Source organism: Rana temporaria, chromosome 2, assembly GCF_905171775.1.
Source record: "Rana temporaria chromosome 2, aRanTem1.1, whole genome shotgun sequence".
Taxonomy (NCBI): Eukaryota; Metazoa; Chordata; class Amphibia; order Anura; family Ranidae; genus Rana; species Rana temporaria.
Window position 1 is genome coordinate 466,005,201 of NC_053490.1, and position 24,210 is coordinate 466,029,410.

Below are 24,210 nucleotides of genomic sequence, written 5' to 3' on the forward strand. Positions count from 1 at the left end.
AATGGGTAAGCAGAAGGATGGGCAGGAACACCAGGGATTTCACACAAAGGATGCAATATAAAGAGGACAGGATATTTTCACATACAAGAGCATGGTACAGCAGGCACATATCAGAAATGTGAAATGTTGAGTTTTCATACTTTTAAAGTGTAAAGGTTTAATATTAAAGTTATTCACAGGATGGCAGCAAACATACTGCTCATGAATGTATTGTACGACTGCACAGCTTTAGTCACCTCTGGTTAGACTTTAAGGAATAATTTGAGTAGCTGCAGGTGGTGCAATGAAAATAATTACTTATTTTGGCGACATGGATGGATATAGGAAAATCCAGTCTCCTAGCTGCCTTTGTGACCTGAAGTAACTTCTGTTCCAGAAATTATTAAAATGGCATTACTGGAATTTATGTCTGTGGCTTTGCTACAGAATGTACACTATGTAATCTAAGCAATTTTCAGTTCCCACAGACAACAGATGCTTATTATACAATAAATTACAGAAACCTAGAAAAGTAAAGGCAGAAAAAGAGTTGCCTATCAAGTTTGTTTATTTTTTTTTATTTTTTTTTTTATATGTGTTTTGTATTTTTTTTTTTGTCAACTTTTTATGTCTGGTGTGGTGGTGGGACTCTGTGAGACCTTAAAGGATGCTGGTTTACGCCATATTTTGGAGAGAAAGACGCACAAATTGCACAGCTGTGTGTTCAGCTATTTAGTTCTGACCTGACTATGGCTCAGAGCCCCACCCAACAAGACAGGAAGTCTGTGCCTGGTAGTCATGTGGACTCCCATCCCTCTGAGAGGAGCCAGAGAATGCATGTCTGCAGGAGGCAGATGTCATTGGTGATTGAGCAGCAAGGCGCTGATCAGGAGTAAGCTAGGAGAAAGCTTAACTCTAGAAAACTCCGTTTGTTCTAAAGGCCTTAAACAGCCGAATGGCAAGAATGAAAGCCAGGAGGCTAAACTGTTGAGTATGCAAGATACAGTAATGGTGGAACCCCCTGTGAGGGCTACTGATGTATTTGTGAACTTTGTGCTTTTAAATAAAAGTGGGCTACCAGGCCCTTAAAAATTCAGTTCTGGACTGGCGTACTCACTAAAAATGCACCTACCGCTGGAGTCTGATCACCCCAATCTTACACTGGCTATAGATCTATGTTAATCCCAAGCATGTTTGAAGCCATTTACTGTTGACTGGCTCACTACCTCTGCTGGAAGTTTATTCCAAGCATCAACTACTCTTTCAGTAAAATAATACTTTCTAGGATTAGTTTTGAACTTTCCTCTAGTTAGTTTGAGGTCATTTTGCCATGTTCTTGATTTTGGTTTCATATTGAAAATACTGCCCTCAACCTTTTTCACCCTCTTGATGTATTTAAAGGTTTTAGCCATGTCTCTCCTTTCCCTTCTTTCCTCCAGACTGTACATATCAAAGCGGAGGTCCACACAAAAATGGAACCTCGCTGTCCGGATTCTTCCCCCCTCGTTATGTTTTATATAGAGGAATCGGGGCTTCTTTCCTCCTCCTACTGGTGATCCCTCTAGTGATGCATCCTAGAATTCTATTTTCTTTTCCCCCTGCCTGGTCACACTGTTTGTCTATTTTGCATACCCCAGGCATACCCCACCTTTAAGTACACATAGGGGTTTATTTACTAAGGCTGTAAAGTGCAAAATCAGGCTCACTTCTGCAAAGAAACCAATGCAATTCTAGCCCCAGCTTGTTCAATTAAGCTTTGGTAATAAAACCTGGAAGCTCATTGGTTTCTATGCAGAAGTGAGCTTGATTTTGCACTTTACAGCTTTAGTAAATAAACCCCATTATGTATGTAAAAGTGGGGTATGCCTGTAAGTACCCCCAAATCGTTTTCTTCTGTAGTGCTGGCCAACACTGTACCCCCAATGTTATACTCTTTCAGGGGATTATTTTTCCCTAGGTGCATTATTTTAAATTTAGAAACATTGAACTGCAGTCTCCACTGCTTTGATCAATCTTCCAGCAATGCCATGTTACAGACATCTCCAGGGATATCAACCCTATAACACACCTTTTTGTCATCAGCCAAAAGACATACCTTACTTAACAAACCTTTAGTTACATCACTTACATAGAGATTAAATAGAACAGGACCTAGTACAGAGCCTTGTGGTATACCACTAATGATTCGTCTCTTCCAATGGAACACCCAATTACAACCACACTCTGGTATCTAGCCAATTGCATATCCACTGAACCAGTGGCGACTGGTGCTCCATTTTTGGGGGGGGGGGCAGCAAACAAACCACCCGACCCCCCATTTGGTTGATTGATGAACCCCCCTGTTGCTCGGTCGATCGGCAAACAACCCTCCCCCGTCTCTCGTCCGTTCACCCACCAGCCCCACACTTACACCAGCCAGGTCGCTTTCTCCTGTGTCTCCTCTTCGGCGGCTTCCCCCCTGCTTCTGCTCCTGTCCAATACGGTCGCTTCTCTGCTGGAACGAACAGGTCTTAAGACCCGCTTCCTGATTTTCCGGGAGAAGAAACAGGATGGCAATGGCAAATATTAATTTGCTATTGTCACACAACTGGGTGAGCTTGGGGCACAGTGCTCTTCGACCGTTTTTCATGACATGAAAAGCGACGACGTGAAAAACGACAAGAAAAAATAGAGCATGTTCTAAATTTTTAATGGCCATATTTCAAGTCGAGAAAAATGCTCTGGAGCTTACACACAATTGTTTTTAATGACCAATTAAAAAAATTGCATTTTTCTCGTCATGAAAAACGGTCGTGTGTACACGGCATTAGAGTCTGCAAAAGACTTCAGACTGGAGCAGAGGTTCACCTTCCAGTAGGACAACGACCCTAAACATACAGCCAGAGCTACAATGGAATGGTTTATATCAAAGCATATTTATGTGTGAGGCCCCATACACACCATAGAATCTATCCGCAGATAAATCCCATCGAATGGGTTTCAGCGGATAGATTCTATGGTGTGTACACTCCGGCGGATATTTATCCGCGGATAAATCTCCCCTGGGATGGATTTCCAGCAGATGAATATTTGCTGACATGCTCAACAAATCCATCTGCTGAAGTCCATCCCAACGGATGGATCCGCTCGTCTGTACAGACTCACCGGATCCATCCGTCCAAAGGGATTCCCCGCATGCGTCGTAATGATTTGACGCATGCGTGGAATTCCTTATATGACAGCGTCGCGCCCGTCGCCACGTCATAATCGCGGCGACGGCGCGACACGTCATCGCCAGAGGATTTTGGCGCGGATTTCAATGCGATGGTGTGTACACGCCATCGCATAGAAATCTGCTGAAATCCTCCACCGGACCGTATCCGCGGATAAATCCTCTCGTGTGTATGGGGCCTGAGAATGGCCCAGTGATAGCATGGAACAAAATCCAATTGAGAATCTGTGGCAAGACTTGAAAATTTCTGTTCACAGACACTCCCCATCTGACAGAGCTTGAGCTATTTTGCAAAGAAGAATGGGCAAAAATGTCACTCTCTCTGGATGTGCAAAGCTAGTAGAAGCATCCCCAAAAAAGGTTTGAAACTGTAATTGCAGTGAAAGATGGTTCTACAAAGTATTGTTTCAGGGGGCATTTGAATATAAATGCACGCCACACTTTTCAGATATTAGTTTGTAATAAATTCTAAAAAAACATTAATCATTTTCCTTCCACTTCACAATTATGTGCCACTTTGTGTTGGTCTATCGCATAAAATCCAAATAAAATACATTTACATTTTTGGTTGTAACATGACAAAATGTGGAAAATTTCAAAGGGTACGAATACTTTTTAAAGGCACTGTAACTACAACTGATGTTAAATTCACTGTCCTGTAATTGCCAGCTTCTACCTTGCTGCCCCTCTTGTGGATAGGTAAAATGTTAGCTGCCTGTCAGTTATGGGGAACTTCTCCAGTTAGAAGAGATTGATTAAAAAAATCAGATATTGGTCCAACAACTATACCTTGAAGCTCTCTTAGAACTCTGGGATGAATATCATGAGGGCCCATTGCTTAGGCTTTAATCGAGCCAGTTCTTCTTAATACCTCTCTCCAGCAATCCTAAAAATTAACCGTCATTACTAGAAACAATAGGATTCCCCAACTTGGTATTGTTAGTACAATTTATTTCTAAGAAAACTGAACAAAAGTAATTGTTTAAATGGTTTGCTACATCCTGGTCTCCCTCAACCTAAGCGTTGTGCCCAGATTTCATTAAGTGATCCATTTTTTTTTCCTTCTCTCACTAATGTACTTAAAAAAGATTGTATCTCCCTTTTTAATAGATTTAGCAATTTCCTCCTCTTTCTGTGATTTGACAGCACTGAAAATGTGCTTTGCCTCCTTTTGTCTATTTTTATACTCTTCTCTATCAGCTACACCACCTGTTTCCTTGAATCTTCTGATTTTTTTTCCCCTTTACTATCCTACTTAACTCTTTTTAGTGAACCATTTTCTTTCTTTGGTTTATTCCTACTAACTTGCCCGACATATAATCTAGTTGCCTCTAGGATGATGGACTTTAACAGTGTAAATAAAAATAGTAAAAAAATCAGCGCAATATACAGGTAAAACACAATCAGCAGCTATGCACTAGGATTCAATTTATAAATTCCTTAAGAGTCAATGTAAAGTAGATAGTGCAGAGACTTTAACAGTGTGCCCATTATATTTTTGCAGTAGTAACTAGTAGTAACGTGTACCATGAACTTAGGCTTCAAACTTTGTGTTTGGGTTCATATAAATTAACAATGAACTGGTTTCTACTGTAGTCTCAAAAAGTAAGCAAATCATTTTGGTTTAATTAGCAAACACGTGCCCACAACAGGGCAGAGGGTGAAACTGATTCTGAGCCTTTGAGGTCAGGGGTTCAATCTGTGACTACTCCAAGGGTGCTACCACTAGGTGAACTAGGCAGGTGCACTGCCATCTAGGGCGCAGCCATGGCCAGTGCCACATTCCTCTCCTGTCACCTTCTCATCCTCCGGTGGATGTCACCTTGGGGTGTAGAATTAAAGGGGTAGCATTATGTGCAGGAAGGAAGGCAATGTGTACAGTTATTTTTTTTCGTTGGGGAGTGGGTGCAAGTAACTGGTCTTGCCTAGAGCGCAAAATAGTCTAGCACTGGCCCTGAGTCCACCTATGGGCGGTTCAAGGACCCATAAGGTCATGGGGCCCATAGGTGTTTGCTTTCTTCTCTTTGTCAGCCCCATGTTCCTATTAAAACAGTGTGTCACTTGCACTTGATTCTTTTTTTCCTATGACTATTTGTTTAAAATATAAGTTCATCTTTAGTTCCATTAATAGCGCATACCAGTGGTCCTCATTTTAAAATTCTGCTCCTGCTTTCCTTTACATATATGCAGCTGTTTCTGTCTGCCTGCAGAAACTGCAGGCACTTTGATCCCCCTCTGTTTTCCCATTTGCAGGGTGAGCTTGGCCCATTCTATATATGTGCATGCACAGTGTGCTCCCTTCTACTCTAGTTACATTGACTGAGCTAAGCTGCTGCAATTGGATACGGAGAGAGTGCACCGTGCATGTGTGCAGTTTGAACAGGCTGAAGTGGTTGCTAAGGGGCACACAATAAAAAAAATGTCTATACTAATAATACTGTCTCACCTTGCTCTGCATGTGCTCAGTTGCTTTCTATTTTTCATGGCAAAGGGCTCTGAGGGAACGGCATTGGTATGCCATTTCTTCAAAGCACATGCACCGTTGACGTCACCAGTGGCTGCACAAGTAAATATCTCCTAAAGGGTGCATGTTTAGAAGATATTTACTGTACCTATAGGTAAGCCTTATTATAGGCTTATCTATAGGTAAAAATCAGCCAAGAGAATTTACTCCTACTTTAATTTCAGCTTGAAGGCCCTTTAACATGTTATCTATCTATGGGGGCATTGACATGCTTTAAAGGTTGAAAGCATTCATTTGATAGTCTGTTTTCCCCTTGTAGCAAAGAGATATTTCCCAACACCACAAAAAAAAAATAATAATAATAATACATGCTTGCTATGATTATGTGTCTGATGCATTAAATTCTCAGATATGAGAACTGCCAGTTTTATCCATAGTAACACATTATACTATGTTTCAAAAGCATACTAATAACTGAAAGGGAGGAGTTAATTAGCTGCTATAGTCATAAGGGCAAAAGTGTGCATTAAATATCAATCACAGGTGCTTATGGTATGTACTATCATTTTCATGTCCCACCTTAGAAGACGATAATAAGACAGACAAATATGAGAATTAACTAAGCTTCCTGCACCATTATAATGGTCAGAAGTGATGTGCTCCACAATTACTTAGCATATAGGTCTATCAGAACCACCTGTGCCAGTTTCTATTTCAAAGTCAAATAGAAGCTAGTGCAGGCCCACCCCTTATTAATAGAGGGAATACAGCAGTTTTCAAGATAGAAAACTGCAACAATTCCCGCCAGGTATGCTGGTAGTGAATGCGATCTGTCAGCAGACAGATGACATCCCTCTCTCTGCTTGTGCAGTGATTACACTACACAAGCAAAGCCTGCAAGGTTAATGACCTTCCTCCTCCCTCCTGCTCTAAGCTGAGCAGGGAGGCAGAATGGCAGAAATATCAGAGTATGTAGCTCTAGCACTCATGTTCTTTGGGCTGCCTGTCACTAGGGTTGCCACCTCATCCCTTTAAAACTGAACACATATTAATTACACAAGTTCTGTGGCTGATTAAGGTGGTAATTAAACTCACTTGGTGCACTATCTGCATTAAATTTGCCTCAGAACCTGTGTAATTCATATGTGTTTGGGTCGAAAGGGATGAGGTGGCAACCCTACCTGTCACAGTTATGGCAGTACAGAGAATCGATCGCTCCTAATGAACAAAGGGGCTTGCACCCTTTTTTTTAATTCTGGAAGAATGTACACTCCATGTAGAAGAGCGATGTGAGCATGGTGCTTGCATCACTCTTTGTAAATTCCTCAAATAGAGTTATACATAACCCTGACTGTTTATTATCTTCTGCCCAGGTCAATGTGGTGACAGTGGATGGAATCACTCCTCTGTATAACGCATGTAGGAGTGGGAGCGTTGCTTGTGTCAGCATGCTATTGGATTATGGTGCTAACCCGGAGCTGGAAACTCAACTGGCTTCTCCTCTTCATGAAGCAGTCATAAGAGGTAACATGTTTAACTGTCACATACAGTGGCTATAGAAAATAATTAAACAGAATCACTGAGTTGGATAAATGTGACAGTATTTTGCCCTATCCATTTTACCTTCAATTCTGACAAGTGCTCCAGTCCCGGCTGCAGAAAAACATCACCATAACAGGATATTACCACCTCCATGCTTTACTGTAGGAATTGTGTTATTTGGATGGTGATCTGTATTGGATTTCCGCCAGATATATGGTTTGGTGTTGAGGCCAAATAATTCCATTTAAGTCTCATCTGACCATAACACCCTTTTCCATGTGGCCTCAGAATCTTCATGAATGCATGTTCGTGAATCTTCGTGAATGCATGTGGCCTTTCTTGAGGAGAGGCTTTTTTCTTGCAACCCTCCCATACAAGCCACATTTCTGGAGAATTTGAGATATTGTTGTCACATGCACACAATGACCACTCTTTGTCATAAATTCCTGCAACTGCTTCAGAATTGCTGTAGGCCTCTTGGTAGCCTCTCTGAATAGTTTCCTCTGGGATCTTTCATCCAGTTTGGAGCGATATCCTGTTCCGGGGAGGGTCAGTGCTGTACTAAATACCTTTTACTGTAAATAGGTTAGTTTTTAGTGTAGGCAAATTGGCTTGGCTGAGAGCCAGGCCTGGGTTGTAAATCTGGGTCAGGGTTTAGTGATTCAAGAGCTGGATGATTCAGCAAGCAGCCTCTCTGGTGCCCCCCCTGTTCTCTGGAACATTGAAGAATATTCTAGACATAATGGGTGGATATTATGAGGAGCTGCTTGGCATATTTATGAGGGCCTCAGAAAATCCCCAGCAAATGGGCTGGCAGGGGGCAGTCTCATCTGAAAATAGGCATGAGTCATGCCAGCAGGGGAGACAGATGGAAAATGGAGATGGAGTGCCAACGAGGCTGTCGGTCCCCCCCTAGTGTGTATGGGGGGGCAGTTTATTTGCGGCTCCTTAGGGGTGCACTACACACTTCATAATAATAGACTTTACTCTGCTTCTAGGCACTGATAAAGCCTTTAATTATTTTTTTATTTATCTCCTGACTTGTGCCTGTCTACAACTTTATCCCAGAGATCTTTTGACAGTGCCTTGCCACCTATAGTTGATTGTTTATTCTTTCAGTTGCACTACCATGGATTAACCACTTAAGACCCGGACCAAAATGCAGCTAAAGGACCCGGCCAGGTTTTGCAATTCGGCACTGCGTCGCTTTAACAGACAATTGCGCGGTTGTGCGACGTGTTTTTTTCAACAAAATTGGCGTCCCTTTTTCCCAACAAATATAGCTTTCTTTTGGTGGTATTTGATCACCTCTGCGGTTTTTATTTTTTGCGCTATAAACAAAAATAGAGCGACATTTTTGAAAAAAAATCAATATTTTTTACTTTTTGCTATAATAAATATCCCCCAAAAATATATAAAAAAAACTATTTTTTTCCTCAGTTTAGGCCGATACGTATTCTTCTACCTCTTTTTGGTAAAAAAAAATCGCAATAAGCGTTTATTGGTTGGTTTGCGCAAAAGTTCTAGCGTTTACAAAATAGGGGATAGTTTTATTGCATTTTTATTATTATTTTTTTTACTACTAATGGCGACGATCAGCGATTTGTCCATTGTCATTTTCACAGCAAAAAATGCATTTAAAATGCATTGTTTACTGTGAAAATGACAGTTGCAGTTTGGGAGTTAACCACAGGGGGCGCTGAAGGGTTTATGTGTGACCTAATATGTGTTTACAACTGTAGAGGGGTGTGGCTGTAGGTGTGACGTCATCGATTGTGTCCCCCTATAAAAGGGATCACACGATCGATGACGCCGCCACAGTGAAGAACGGGGAAGCTGTGTTTACACACAGCTCTCCCCGTTCTTCAGCTCCGGGGACCGATCACGGGACTCCAGCGGCGATCGGGTCCGTGGGTCCCGCGGTCACGGTCACGGAGCTTCGGACCAGGTCGCGGGTGTGCCCAGCCGTGCCATTCTGCCGACGTATATCGGCGTGAAGGGGTCCTTAAGTGGTTAAAATGCTCCAGGAAAGCTCTTTTCACACCGAGCTAATCAAAATGACCACAGCTGATCACAGTTGAAAGTCAAATGGCTTTGTGTGCCATTGAGAAGGTGATTAGCTACACCTGATTGAGTGTACAAGTCATTTTTAGAAGGGGGTAATCCTTTTTCCAACTCAGTGTTTCTGTTTTTGAATTATTATTATTTCTTATTTTTTTACATGTTGGTGTTAAATCTTTCAATTGGATGTTAAAAGTTGCACTGAGTAGATACAGCTGTATAAAACAAAAACTGTGTCTGTCTTCATTTCAGGCTGCAAAGCAGCAACTTATTTTAGGGGAGTGACTCTTTCCTATACCCATTGTATGTTAAAGAGCAAGGCGATGTACATTTTTTAGCAAATGGAAAACGATGCACTACTATTTAAAATACAATTTCAAATAAGATACATAAGCCAAGGTTGACCTTTAAGTCTCCAATTGAATGCTCAAGACCAACAGTTGTGGCCCACATATATAAGCCTGATATTAGTATTGTAGGACTACCAAGGGCAAAGTAAAACCATTCATACAAATCCTCCTACTTAGGCCTTGTACACACGGTCGGACGGTCCGATGAAAACGGTCCGCCGGACCGTTTTCATCGGACATGTCCGCTGCCGGATTTTGGTCTGATACACACCATCAGACCAAAATCCCCGCGGACAGCGAACGCGGTGACGTGGTCGCGACGATGACGCATCGACGTGCGCGACCCTGGAAGGTCAATGCTTCCACGCATGCGTCGAATCACTTCGACGCATGCGAGGGCTTTCGGCCGAGCGGACATGTCCGGTGAGTCGTACAGACGACCGAACATTTGTCCACTGGAAACCTGTCCACTAGGCCGGGAATCCGGTCCGGTCGGCCGTACAGATGACCGAACATGTCCGCGGAAACTGGTCCGCGGACCAGTTTCAGCAGACATGTTCGGTCGTGTGTACGAGGCCTTACAGTAATTCACCCTTTATTTTGCCATTGTTGTATTAGTGACCAGATCCCTAAGACGTAGTTGTACAATAATGATGGAAAATCTTAGGTGTATAACCCTCAGGAAATATTAGTATGTCCTAGTACTGTATAGTCCTTGCTTTCAGGTACCACTGTAGACCTGGATTCCATGGAACCCTAGGCTTTCTACGGAGCAGCAATACTCAACCTTTTTTTTAACATGGAGAAACAAATAACTTTCAGGTCTCTGGGAACCCCTGCTAATTAGTATACTTCCAGAGGACCATACAGTATCATAAACAGTAAATCTAGTGTCTAGACATGTGCGGTTTGTTTCGTTCCTAATACATTTTCGGACAGATTTTTCATTATTCGTTGATTCGGATATATCTGAATACCTGAATTACAGTATAAATGATGTTTTCCAATGCTCCGAATAACAAAATGAAATTCATCCACATTTCCGATATTCTAATTGAATTTTGAATCAAATTTTACATTGAATTCCATTCTAATTTGAACTGTAAAGATATTTCTGAAATAAAAGACCGTGGCCGGATTCAGATACGTGTTACGACAGCGTATCTCTGGATACGCCGTCGTAACTCTGAGTGTGCGGGGTCGTATCTATGCGCCTGATTCTTAGAATCAGTTACGCATAGATTTCCCTAAGATCCGACCGGCGTAAGTCTCTTACACTGTCGTACCTTAGGCTGCATATTTACGCTGGCTGCTAGGTGGCGCTTCCGTAGATTTACGCATGGAATATGCAAATTAGGTAGATACGCCGATTCAGAAACGTACGTCCGCCCGGCGCATTTTTTTACGTCGTTTACGTAAGGCTTTTTCCGGCGTAAAGTTACCCCAGCTATATGAGGCGTATCCTATGTTAAGTATGGACGTCGGGTCAGCGTCGAAAGCATTGCCTATTTGCGGCGTAATTTGGAGCATGCGCACTGGGATACGTTCACGGACGGCGCATGCGCCGTTAGTCAAAAACTTAATTTACGTGGGGTCAGCCTTCATTACCATGAAACACGCCCACTGCATGGATAATTTGAATTCCGCGGGCTTACGCCGGACCACATACGATAAGCCGCCTTAACTTAGGGCGCAAGTTCTTTCTGTATACGGAACTTGCTCCCTAAGTTACGGCAGCGTAATGTATCTGAGATACGTTACGCCCGCCGATAGATACGAAAATGTATCTGAATCCGGGCCTGTGTGTGTTATTAGAGTACCATTTCAAACTAATGTTGTTTTTGTTAAGCCAAAGGTGATTTAAAGAGTCATTGTAATCATTTAATGAATACCTTTCGTTTATTTGTTCACTTAGCCACATTCAAGTCGGAAGAAAAAATAACCTTTTTGATTCAACCGATTTGAAATTTATTGCTTTGAACGTTTAGGTAAATCGGTAAATGCAAAGAAAATTTGAAAAAAGACAAAACAAATTCTGAATACAAATGGAACAAATCAACCGAATTGAACAAATCAACCGAATTTAATGAAACTATATAACTAGATTAAGTAATCTAAACGAAACAAAACAAAACAAATTAAATGTTTTCGTCATGCACATGTCTACTACTGTTGCCAGCATTTCTTTTAAAGCCATCATTTGTGTTTAATAACATTATGAATGCTAAAAAAAATATTTAGCTGTATAGCGCAAGCCTGGGTTTCAAATATACTAAGCACATCAAATTCTTTATTTTATTTATTTTTACATTTGAACTTACTGTACTGCAGATATAGTAATTGTTTTCAGGGTGTCCTGATGCATGACATTGCTTTCAAAGGTTCCTTCATGTTAAGAAGGATTAGAGAGGCTGCTATAGACCAAGTTGCAGGCTACCACAAAATAATATTCCTATGATGTAGGGTGGTAGTGACCCGAATAGACAGAATAGTTTGTATCTATACATGATCTAATAAATGCAACTAGTAGGACAAATTGTATTTCTTCGAATAAGCAAGCTGTGTAGGGGTAAAGGAATAAATAATGAAAAATTCTGGGAGTTCTAAATGCTTGTTTTACATGCAGAGATTTTACAACTTTTACTATGCCATATACAGTATCTCACAAAAGTGAGTACACTCCTCACATTTATGTAAATATTTTATTATATGTTTTCATATGACAACACTAAAGAAATTACACTTTGCCACAATGTAAAGTAGTGAGTGTACAGCTTTTATAACAGTGTAAATTTGCTGTCCCCTCAAAATAACTCAACATACAGCCATTCATGTCTAAACCGCTGGCAACAACAGTGAGTAGAGTGAAATGTCCAAATTGAACCCAATTGGCAATTTTCCCTCCCTGGTGTTATGCGACTCGTTAGTGTTACAAGGTCTCGGGTGTGAGTGGGGAGCAGGTGTGTAAAATTTGGTGTTATCGCTCTCTCATACTGGTCACTGGAAGTTCAACATGGCAGCTCATGGCAAAAAACTATCCGAGGATCTGAAAAAAATGAATTGTTGCCCTACATAAAGATGGCCTAGGCTATAAGAAGGTGGCCAAGTCCCTGAAATTGAGCTGCAGCACGGTGGCCAGGACCATACAGGGGTTTAACAGGACAGGTTTTACTCGGAACAGGCCTCGCCATGGTCGACCATGGAAGTTGAGTGCACATGCTCAGCGTCATATCCAAAGGTTGTTTTTGGCAAATAGACATATGAGTGCTGCAAGCATTGCTGCAGAGGTTGAAGGGGTGGGGGTCAGCCGGTCAGTGCTCAGACCATACGCCGCACACTGCATCAAATTGGTCTGCATGGCTGTTTTTTTTAGAAGGAAGCCTCTTCTAAAGATGGTGCACAAGAAAGCCTGCAAACAGTTTGCTGAAGACAAACAGAGTAAGGACATGAATTACTGGAATCATGTCTTGTGGTCTGATGAGACCAAGAAAAACATATTTGGTTCAGATGGTGTCAGGCGTGTGTGGCGGCAACCAGGTGAGGAGTACAAAGACAAGTGTGTCTTGCCTACAGTCAAGCATGGTGGTGGGAGTGTCATGGTCTGGGGCTGCATGAGTGCTGCCAGGACTGGGGAGCTACAGTTCATTGAGGGAACCATGAATGGCAACATGTACTGTGACATATTGAAGCAGAGCATGATCCCCTCCCTTCGGAGACTGGGCCACAGGGAAGTATTCCAACATGATAACCACCCCAAACACACCTCCAAGACGACCACTGCCTTGCTAAAGAAGCTGAGGTTAAAGGTGATGGACTGGCCAATCATGTCTCCAGACCTAAACCCTATTGAGCATCTGTGGGGCATCCTCGAGCGCAAGGCCTCTAACATCCACCATCTCCGTGATGTCGTCATGAGTCGTGAGTGGAAGAGGATTTCTGTGGCAACCTGTGAAGCTCTGGGGAACTCCATGCCCAAGAGGCAGTGCTGGAAAATAATTTCTTCAGTGTTGTCACATGAAAAGATATAATAAACTATTTACATAAATGTAAGTGGTGTACCCACTTTTGTGAGATACTGTATATTTTACTGCATCTATTATTTAGCTTACAGCAGGTCTAATAATGATGGGTAGGTTTGTTAATACTGATTCAGTGTGTGAACTAGCCATATACATGTATGGGCAGGCAGAATGTACCCAAGTATATCGATCAATCGACTTGGGTACAACCAGCCTGCCAGATTTTAAATGCGATTATTGTAAGCGACTGTTATAGTCGCTAGCAATAATCACTGTCTTCTCCCGGTGGGGGAGCCGCCTCCGCCGGGAGAACACAATGGCTCTCACCATGCTTGTGTTGATGGTGGAACCAAGCAAATTCCGCTCTCCATTGGTGGTCTTACCTGTATAGAAGAGGGTGGAGTAAGCCCTGTTTGCTTATAGATTTTACAGTACTTTGGACAATCTTTGTGTAATAATGAGCACCTGTGATAAGCTGGAGCCCCTATTGGCCATACACACGATCCGAAAATCAGACGATTTTCTGCATGGTAGTCACATATCAAAAATGGAGAGGTTACTAAAGTTACGAAAACTTTCATACAACAGAATAAAAAATCGGAAGTGATGTAATATGTTGTAGTGTATTTGTATTGTATTTTCAGACGACAACTGTACTGATTAAACAAAAATTGTATGATCTGGTTTCATACGAGAAAAATGTTCGTGTTTGTACGATCGGATAATATCGAATGATCTAACGATTCGAAAGCGGTATTTATCATCTGATTTTCAGATCGTGTGTACTGACTTTAAGCCCAAGGGAGATCACAGGTATTCTAATTATCACAAGTGATGCTCAAATTAGAACTACTGCATATAATAGGATGTCTGCCTATGGTTAACCTAAGCTCTTCAATTTTCAATTTCCTTTAGATTTACCTTCAACCATGTAGTGCAGGGGCCTGCCTGATCAGAGGCGGCTCTAGGCCTTGTGAGGCCTTAGGCAAAACTTGACATGGGGCCCCACTCACAACCATGATGGGAAAAATAATTCAAGGACAAGAGCCTCTTCCCCACAACTCTGTCTGGGGGTTGTGGGGGTCTGCGGGCAGGGGGCTTATTGGAATCTGGAAACCCCCTTTAACAAGGCAGCCCCCAGATCCTACTCTTTAATAACTAAGGGGCGGGGCCACCCGGTGATGTCACCTGGTGAACCCGCCCCCTTGTGACATTATTGACTGAGGGCATGCAGGGTCATTGACATCACAAGGGGTGGTGTCACCAATACTCACTGGTTGTTAGACGCTAGCGGCCCCACTCCTGAGTCAGGGCTCTTAACGCTGCCCGAGCACAGCAGCGTTAAGGTCCCCTGTCCCTCAAAACTGGGGTAATGCATTGGGTAAGTTAAGCGGCCGCGAGGCCCCTGTGAGTGTAAGGCCTTAGGCGACCGCCTAATTAAAGAGCCGCCTCTGTGCCTGATTGCCTACAAATTCTAAATCTAAAGGAAAATGTTATAATGTATGGCCAAGATCCAACTCCCTCCTACTGGAGATATTGTTAGAGGATGATGGACGCTAGAAAATGTTTAGTATACAGTACAGTATATAGGAATGTCTACTCTAGATGCATTTAGTGATTGGTAGGTGCTTGTGGAAGGAGATGATCATGGTTGATAAAGTCTTGATCATGACATACTGGTTAATGTTAGTAGCTTTAATTTTGGGTATGAATATTATTTTGTTAGGCAACATATTTCATATTTCATGTTTTCTGTTTATTATTATTTTCTTTGTCCCTAGGTCACCGGGAATGTGCAGAAATGTTAATCTCATATGGAGCAGACATTGATAAAGAACTACAGAGCAGTGGTACTCCGCTGTATTTAGCCTGTGCCCACCAGAAAGCTGACTGTGCTAGAAAGCTTCTTGAATTGGGTAAAGCTTTGATGATTTATGAGGATAATTGTGAGCAAGTGCAATCACTGCCCTATATCTATATGATGTCTGTACAGTTGTGCAGAAGTCACAGTGATGATCATTGCACACAGTCCAGGGCTAACAAAAATCTAACACATAAAATTGTATTATTTTCCTCTTTGTCTTACTTCCCTCAGTTTACAATGCTGATAGTGCAGTGTCACACTTTAATATATATGTGTGCCAGTGGCAGCCCGTAATGCAGGGTGCAGGGGTGCCTCCTCCCTATCCATGCGTCCGACCCCCTAATCTACATGCGGGGCGCATGGATTCCAATGTTTTTTTTTTAAACCATGTGTTTGGAGCCAGAGGCTCTAATCGGCTTCAAAAAAAGGGTGGGGAGCCGACAATTCATTATAACCTCGAGTGGTTTTAAATGGCTTTTTCTCCTTCAGAAATTACATTTTGTGCAGGGACAGTTCTAAGCACGGGAAACAAGCGCTACTTCACAGGCATACTATACACCCCCCAGGAACGAAATTTAAAGGAATATTTCAGTTTTATTGTTTCACTTTAAGCATTATTAAAATCACTGCTCCTGAAAAAACTGCAGTTTTTAAAACTGTTTTTGCATTGATACATGTTCCCGGGTCCCCAAACACGTTTTAGGACAATAACTTGCATATTAGCCTTTAAAACTAGCACTTTAGATTTCAAACGTTCGAGTCCCATAGACTTTAACTGGGTTCTAATGTTCACATAAACTTTTGATTTGTTCGCAGGTTCTGGTGCGAACCGAACGGGGGGGGGGGGGGGGGGGGCTTGTTGTTTGGCTTATCCCTATTTGTTGTCTATGCTGACGCGTGTCCACAGTCAAAAGCACCTCCAATGAGAACTGGACCACAGAGCGCCATAAAGGAAGGTGGCATGGTCTAATGAATCACGTTTTCTTTCACATTATGTGGATGGCCAAGTGTGTGTGTGGCACTAACCTGAGGAAGAGATGGCACCAGGATGCACTATGGCAGGGATATGCAATTAGCGGACCTCCAGCTGTTGCAGAACTACAAGTCCCATGAGGCATAGCAAGACTCTGACAGCCACAAGCATAACACCCAAAGGCAGAGGCATGATGGGACTTGTAGTTTTGCAACAGCTGGAGGTCCGCTAATTGCATATCCATGCACTATAGGAAGAAACTATCTGGCAGAGGCAGTGGGATTATTTGGGAAAAGTTCTGCTGGGATTCCTTTGTCCTGTCATTCATGTAGATGTTACTTGACACATACCCAGTGGCGGCTGGTGCTCAAAATTTTTGGGGGGGCGCAAACGTAAAAAAAAAGAAAAGAAAAAAACTGCAGCCTCACTGTGCCCATCAAATGCAGCCATTGTGGCATCAATTTTCACCACTGTGCCATGCCATCAAACGCAGCCACTGTGCCATCAATTGTCACCACTGTGCCATGCCATCAAACGCAGCCACTGTGCCATCAATTATCACCACTGTGCCATGCCATCAAATGCAGTCACTATGCCATCAATTCGCACCACTGTGCCATGCCATCAAATGCAGTCACTGTGCCATGCCATCAAACACAGCCACTGTGCCATCAATTATCACCACTGTGCCATGCCATCAAATGCAGTCACTATGCCATCAATTCGCACCACTGTGCCATGCCATCAAACGCAGTCACTGTGCCATGCCATCAAATGCAGCAGCTGTGCCATGCCATCAAAAACGCAGTCACTGTGCCATGCCATCAAACTCAGTCACTGTTCCATGCCATCAAACGCAGCCGCTGTGCCATGCCATCAAACGCAGTCACTGTGCCATGCCATCAAATGCAGCCGCTGTGCCATGCCATCTAACACAGTCACTGTGCCATGCCATCAAACGCAGTCACTGTGCCATGCCATCAAACGCAATCACTGTGCCATGCCATCAAACGCAGTCGCTGTGCCATGCCAAACGCAGAATCGGCTAACCTGATTGGCTGAGACGGCCGTCAGTCTTATTCAAAGAACGCACCCCGTACGTTCCCTGGATAAGACATCCGGGAGGACGAGGGCTGTACACGGAATGCCTATCAGAGCCGCTGGCTCTAATAGGCACTTCCGCACAGCCAACCAGCTGCCGTTATTCAGGTGGTCGGCGCTCAATGTCCGGCCACCTTGAATAGACCAGCGGCAGCTGGCAATAATAACTTACATTCATGCAGTGGTGGTGCGGAGCCATGGATGCCCCACCTCACAACTTACAGGATTTACAGGATTTAAAGGATCTGCTACTGACAGCTTGATACCAGATACCACAGCATACCTTCCAAGGTTTAGTGGTGTCCATGCCGTGACAGGCTAAAGTTGTTTTGGTGGCAAAAAGGGGGACCCACTTAATATTAGGTAGATCATCATAATGTTATGGCTGATCATTGTGTATATATACTGCGTGTGTGTATGTATGTATATATATATATATATATATATATATGTATATATATATATATATATATATATATATATATATATATATATATATATATATATATATATATATATTTAGTAATTCAAGCGAGTTCAGCTGCTCCAGGTGGGTTAGACAAGCTAAAATGGAGTAAATAGCTTGTAGGTAGGGGGGGCACACCTTGCCACCGCAACAGAAACATATACTGTATGTAGAAAACAAAGCAGCACTCCCATATACAATGCAATTAAGATTTATTCCAAAGGATAGAAAAAACAACACTCAATGGTATAGGCAGGGAGAAAGCAGGAAACGTGTTTCACATGACTAGCATGCTTTGTCAGAACCATGCATAAAACAACCACTGTACACGTATATGTGTCGTAACATCACATGGAACATCACATGGAATTTGCAACAATGTGGTGTCACCTCCATGGATGCCATTAAAGTATGTGGCCACGTTAGTAAAACCGGTCCCGAAGCCTCCTGGTTGTGCGTCTTATCCTACATATTGGATCACACAGATTTTAGATTTAGATTACAGTTAGGTGTATGATTAACCAATTATACAAAGCAGGTGCTCATGATCATCAATTTTATATGTAGGTTGAAACACAGTCATTAAATTAAACAGCAACAGCTGTGTAGCTTGAAACTGGACAAGGAACAGCCAGACTGTGCTACTAAGGTGAGGATGTGGAAGACCATTTCATGTCACGGGTCATACACCATGGCAAGACTGAGCACAGCAACAAAACACAAGGTAGTTATACTGCGTCAGCAAGGTCTCTCCCAGGCAAAGTCTTCAAAGCCGACTGGGGTTTTAAGTGTAGCATCCTGGTCTTTAGGCAGGGTTGCTAAGAAATTTAGTTTGCCAGGTGGTAATTTTCCTGGCTAATTGTTAGAAGATCAATTGATTCTGCTCTAATTCTGGAATTGCTGCACCTTTTTTCTTCTGTCACTAGGTGGCACTGTGCTGGTGACATTAGAATGACAGGGGGCTTAGCAAGGTCAGAGTAGGTATGGATGGGGTGTCTCAGCCAATTGGCAGGGTTTTTTTTAGTCCCTTGACCTGCTGGGAGAGCCTTTTTGGGTGGAGTCAGGTGATCAGGATTCTGTGCTACCTGGATGGCTGTCTGGGTGGACGTGTGTTATGTTGCCCCGGGTTACTAGGCCAACCCCGGGGGCAATGGCTGCTAGGCTGCCTGAGGCCTATCCAGGAGCAAGAAAAGAAGCGTTGGGTTGGGACTGCAGGATTGGAGTCCAACCGAGTTGTAAAGGTTCAGCCGGATTTGGAACCAGTTGTGGTCAGAGGTAGAGGGGAAGCTGTCGCCACTAAGGGGCCATTCACCTTGTTACCGGAGACAACAGTGAGTAAGCTGAAGCAAGTACCCCAGCAGTCTTCTCACCAACCGGGGACGGTGAAGAAGGGGAAAAGCTTCAGCAGGTGCCAAGCGAGGGACCCAGCAGGGAAGTGGGGGTGATGCTTAACCTCCCTGGCGGTATTATTCTGTCTGGAATTACGTACCAAAAGCGCTACAATTATTTTGCATGGAAATTTGGCGTTTTATACTGTAGGCCTGCAATTCTTAGGAATAACTCACTTAAATCTGTCCAAACAAGAGTCTAATAGGCATCCCGGGTATGATAAAGTTTGAAACACAAAATCATAAAATTATAATATAAATAACTATAAATAATTATAACAAATGATAATGTAATTATAATAAAAATTATTCAATAATGTAATCAAATCAAAATCACTGAAATTTGCTCAGTTGCAGAATTGTCGCTGTCATTACTTTTATTTTTTATGACGGATTTCCCCACAAATCGCTATCGCACAATTCTGCAAGTCATTATAATTTATTATCGCTGTTTTCTAGCTGCTCTAAAATCACTTTTGACATAAAGGGACACTTTTGGTTGCTATGGACAATATACAGTTTGCAGGCACAATTTTTTTTTTTATTATATAAAACTGCATGCAGGACACTGGGCAGACCACTAGGGACAAGGGGGGTGTGTATTTTTTTACATACAGTACTGTAATCTATAAGATTACAGTATACTGTATGTATAGTGTTTGTTTACTTTTTTGAATTTGCCGCCGGTCTCCGCCCCTGTGCGTCGTAACGTCGCAGGGAATGGAGATCGGCGGCACGCGGGCACTGTGTGAGTCAAATGGAGGACGCCGCTCGCTCACACAGCGGGGATGCATCGCTGGATCCAGGGACAAGGTAAGTACAGTAACCCTGCCTGGAAAAGGTAAGCCAGCGCGCCCTGCAGGCTCTGCACATCTACCCTGAGCGTGACTCGGGGTTACCGATTTTTGCATTGAAAAACAACCCCGAGTCACGCTCGGGAATACCGCTAAGGGGGTTAAAAGAACACTAAGGGCAAGATTTTTTTGGGGGTAAAATAACAAACATGTTATACTTACCTCCACTGTGCAGCTCGTTTTGCACAGAGTGGCCCCGATCCGTGTCTTCTGGGGTCCCTCGGCGGTTGTCCCTGCTCCTCCTCGCAAAAGCTTTCCACCTTCATGCGAGCTCCTTCGCATGGTGGAAAGCGTTTGCGAGCGCGCTCCCGTGATACAGCGGCGGCCATGGCCGCCGACTGTATCACTCGGCCCCGCCCCCCGGCACGCCGCGTCATCCGCTGTGATTGATAGCAGCGCCAGCCAATGGCGTCGGCATTCCGTCAAAAAAAAACATCTGAGTTTATTCCGATGGAAAAAACGGTCGTGTGTACACGGCATTAGAGTGTCTGCAGGTATGGTGAAGTGAAGCATGGAGGTTCCTTACAAGTTTGGGGCTGCATTTCTGCAAATGGAGTTTGAGATTTGGTCAGGATTAATGGTGTGCACAATGCTGAGAAATACAGGCAGATACATATCCATCATGCCATACCATCAAGGAGGCATGTGATTGGCCCCAAATTTATTCTGCAGCAGGACAATGACTCCAAACATATAGCCAATGTCATTAAGAGCTATCTTCAGTGGGCCAGATTCAGGAACATCAGCGGATCTTTGGTCCGGCGCAGTGCATCTTTTTTACACTGCGCCGGAGCAGCGCAGAGAGGCATGCTAGTGATTCAGGAAACTTTTTTCCTGTCTCTTGCCCCGGCGTGGCGGATTTTACACGGCGTAAGGCGGCGTAGCGCGGCGTAAGGCGGGGTAGAATAAAATGGGTGGCTCCCTATGCTAATGAAGCGGGGAGCGTGGCGCAGGGGTCACGGCGGGGCGCAGAGTCGGCCGCGCATGCGCAGTGTGCTCCCTGGGGCAAATGCCCCAATCTGCCCATGCTCAGAACTGCCCCCCGGCGTGACACCTGCGCTACGCCGGCCCACTGCCTACGCCCAGGCCATAAATCAGACCAGAGTTCCGCCCTACAGGTGCAAATGTTCCCAAGCAATTTTATCAACTGCTAGGTAATTTGCTATTGCTCTTGCTATTGTCTGTGCATTATTATGTCTGCTGAAGAAGCAACAGGTGGCCGGATGACCAACTTTAGCCCTGAGGAGAGGGCAGTAATTATTGAGGGGCTCTCCCAACATGGGGACCGCCTCTATGGGCCACAGAGTGGGCACACTGGCAAATCTGATAAAGAGCGAATTTTTGCCATCATTACTAACCAGGTCAATGCTTTGGGGGTTGCGGAGAGGCAGCCCAAACATATCAGAAAAAAAATTAATGATTTGCGCAAACTGGTTAAAGACAAGTTGGTGGCAATGCGTAAACATGCCAGGGGAACAGGTGGTGGGCCAGCAAAAAAAATTACATTGACATCAGAGGACCTTGTGGTGGCCAGGTTCCTAGATCGTTCGGTGGTGGAGGGCCTGGATGGGTTTGATTCTGGAGAGCAGCCCTTGAGGACAGGTAAGTGTGTTTTATCTTCTTTCTGGTGTGTTGCATGTGTGTGTGGGGGGGAGGGAACAAGTGACAATTGTGTGGGTCCACCAACATCTGAATGTTTTGTGTCCTCCACAGATGTGCAGGATGGAGCTGGGCCATCATCGGCTGCCGACCGACCCACCACATCCAGGGTGGAGACTGCCCCTACCTCTGTGGTGGAGGAGCAGCCCGTAGAAGAGGAGGAGGAAACGTTTATTTTATTTTTGAAGACCCCCATTCCTGACCCCTCCCCCACCTCCCCCCTCATGACATTTACCCCCTCAGGGCTCTCTAGCCCTATCAGGGATTCCCCACCTAGGGACCCAAGCCCCTCCCAGGCCGGGCCCTCACAGGACCCAAGCCCCTCCCAGGCCGGGCCCTCACAGGACCCAAGCCCCTCCCAGGCCGGGCCCTCACAGGACCCAAGCCCCTCCCAGGCCGGGCCCTCACAGGACCCAAGCCCCTCCCAGGCCGGGCCCTCTCAGGACCCAAGCCCCTCCCAGGCCGGGCCCTCACAGGACCCAAGCCCCTCCAGCCGTCCTCAATCTACTCCTGCCCCAAGGATGGCTCGTCAAAAAAGGAGGAGAGTCCATGACGAGCTGGAGGTGTCTCTGGCAAGGGACCAAACTAAACAGACCCGCTATATGGGGTCTCTTGCGGGGGATCTCTCACGGGTGGCTGCTAGCCTGGAGTCCTCTGCAGAGAGCCAGGCTGCCTGCACTCTGGCAATGAAGGAGGCCATTACTCAGCAGGCTGGCCAGAGTTTACTAATAAACGACAGCCTCCAGGACGTGGTGGGTAACGGGGCAGCCCTTCTCACGTCTCTGGGTGAGCTTCAGGCCACCACAAGCGAGCTGGTGGCAGAGGTCCGCAGCCTGGCAGGTGCAGTAAGAGAGGAGGGGAGGCTGACACAGCGCCAGCAGCGCAGCAATGTGACCCGCCGGCTGCGGATGCAGGCTGCAACTAATATCTACCTTAATAGGTTAGCCGTGGCAATGGAGGGCAGGGATGCAGCTAGGGAGAGACTGGGGGAGGTACCACCACCACCACCCCCTGCCCCACCAGCCCCGGCTCCACCACCCCCTGCCCCACCAGCCCCGGCCCCACCACCCCCTGCCCCACCAGCCCCGGCCCCACCAGCCCCTGCCCCACCAGCCCCGGCCCCACCAGCCCCGGCTCGCCGCAGGCAACTGCGCCCCAGGAGCCGAGGGCCAAGAAAGAGCCCACGACAGGGCCGTTGATTTTGGTTAAATTTAATTATACTCAGGTTTTTTTTTTTTTTTTTTTTTTATAGTCATGTTATTTAAAATTTTTTATTTTTCTACTCAGGTTATGAGAATATTTTTTCCATTTTACTCATGTATTGCAAAAATGTATTTTTATTTTCTCAAGTTATGAGAATTATTTATTATTTTATATGCACACGGGAGTTAGTGCATGATTTATTCATAAAGATGTATGAATGGACAGCAACATAATTGGAGCCTTGGCGCGGCGTTGCTGCTCCCTAGTACCATGGGTGGTACTTCGGTCTAATCCAATTCTGTGTGAATGTGGGGTGTATGTGTTAGGGACCACAGTGATGTGCATGCATCCATTAACATTAATTTAATCGTGAAAAATAACGTTCGACGAGGCGACTCCTGACTGCTCTTCCTTCAGCAGACGGGTTAGCCTCTGGCAGGGGGGGATTATGTGGTTGGGGGGTCAGGTCCTCACGTAGCTCAATCTCCAGGCCCCTTCTCACTGCAAAGTTATGGAGAATGCAACAAGCCCCGATAATTTTGCAAACAAATTCAGGGGAATATAACAGGGTCCCCCCAGACTTATCCAGGCAGCGAAAACGAGATTTCAGCAGACCAAATGTTCGCTCCACAACTCCACGGGTCCGTGCATGGGCTAGGTTGTATCTCTTCTCTCCTGGGGTTTGGGGGTTCCGGAATGGGGTCATCATATGTGGTCCAAGTGCATATGCTGCATCACCTGTAAGGGAAAAGACAGGAGGATGTTACTCATGCATGTGCCCCTCGTGATGTCTATATCATGGGGGGGGACAGTCATACCTGACACCCATGTCACTCACCAACCAGCCAGCTGTCCCCGTAGACGTTCTGGTCAAATTCATCTGGGATGTTGCTATGACGATAAATAAAGCTATCATGGCACGAGCCGGGGTGTTTGGCACGGACGTGCCATATTAGTCCTTGGGCATCTACTATAATCTGCACATTAATCGAATGCCAGTGCTTTCGATTACAATAAATGTGCTCGATGTCACGGGGGGGCTGAAGTGCCACATGTGTACAATCAATTGCACCCAC

At 44.6% G+C, this 24,210-nt stretch overlaps 1 protein-coding gene across 2 annotated transcripts in view; it reads left to right on the forward strand.

Moving 5' to 3' along the window:
* ASB11 (ankyrin repeat and SOCS box containing 11) overlaps positions 1-24,210 on the forward strand; it is a 40,555-nt gene that overhangs the window by 11,914 nt on the left and 4,431 nt on the right. For both annotated transcript variants that reach the window (XM_040338672.1, XM_040338673.1), the window contains 2 exons: positions 7,028-7,178; positions 15,408-15,542. In XM_040338672.1, the coding sequence (XP_040194606.1) occupies positions 7,028-7,178; positions 15,408-15,542 (286 nt within the window). The remainder of the gene's footprint in view (positions 1-7,027; positions 7,179-15,407; positions 15,543-24,210) is intronic.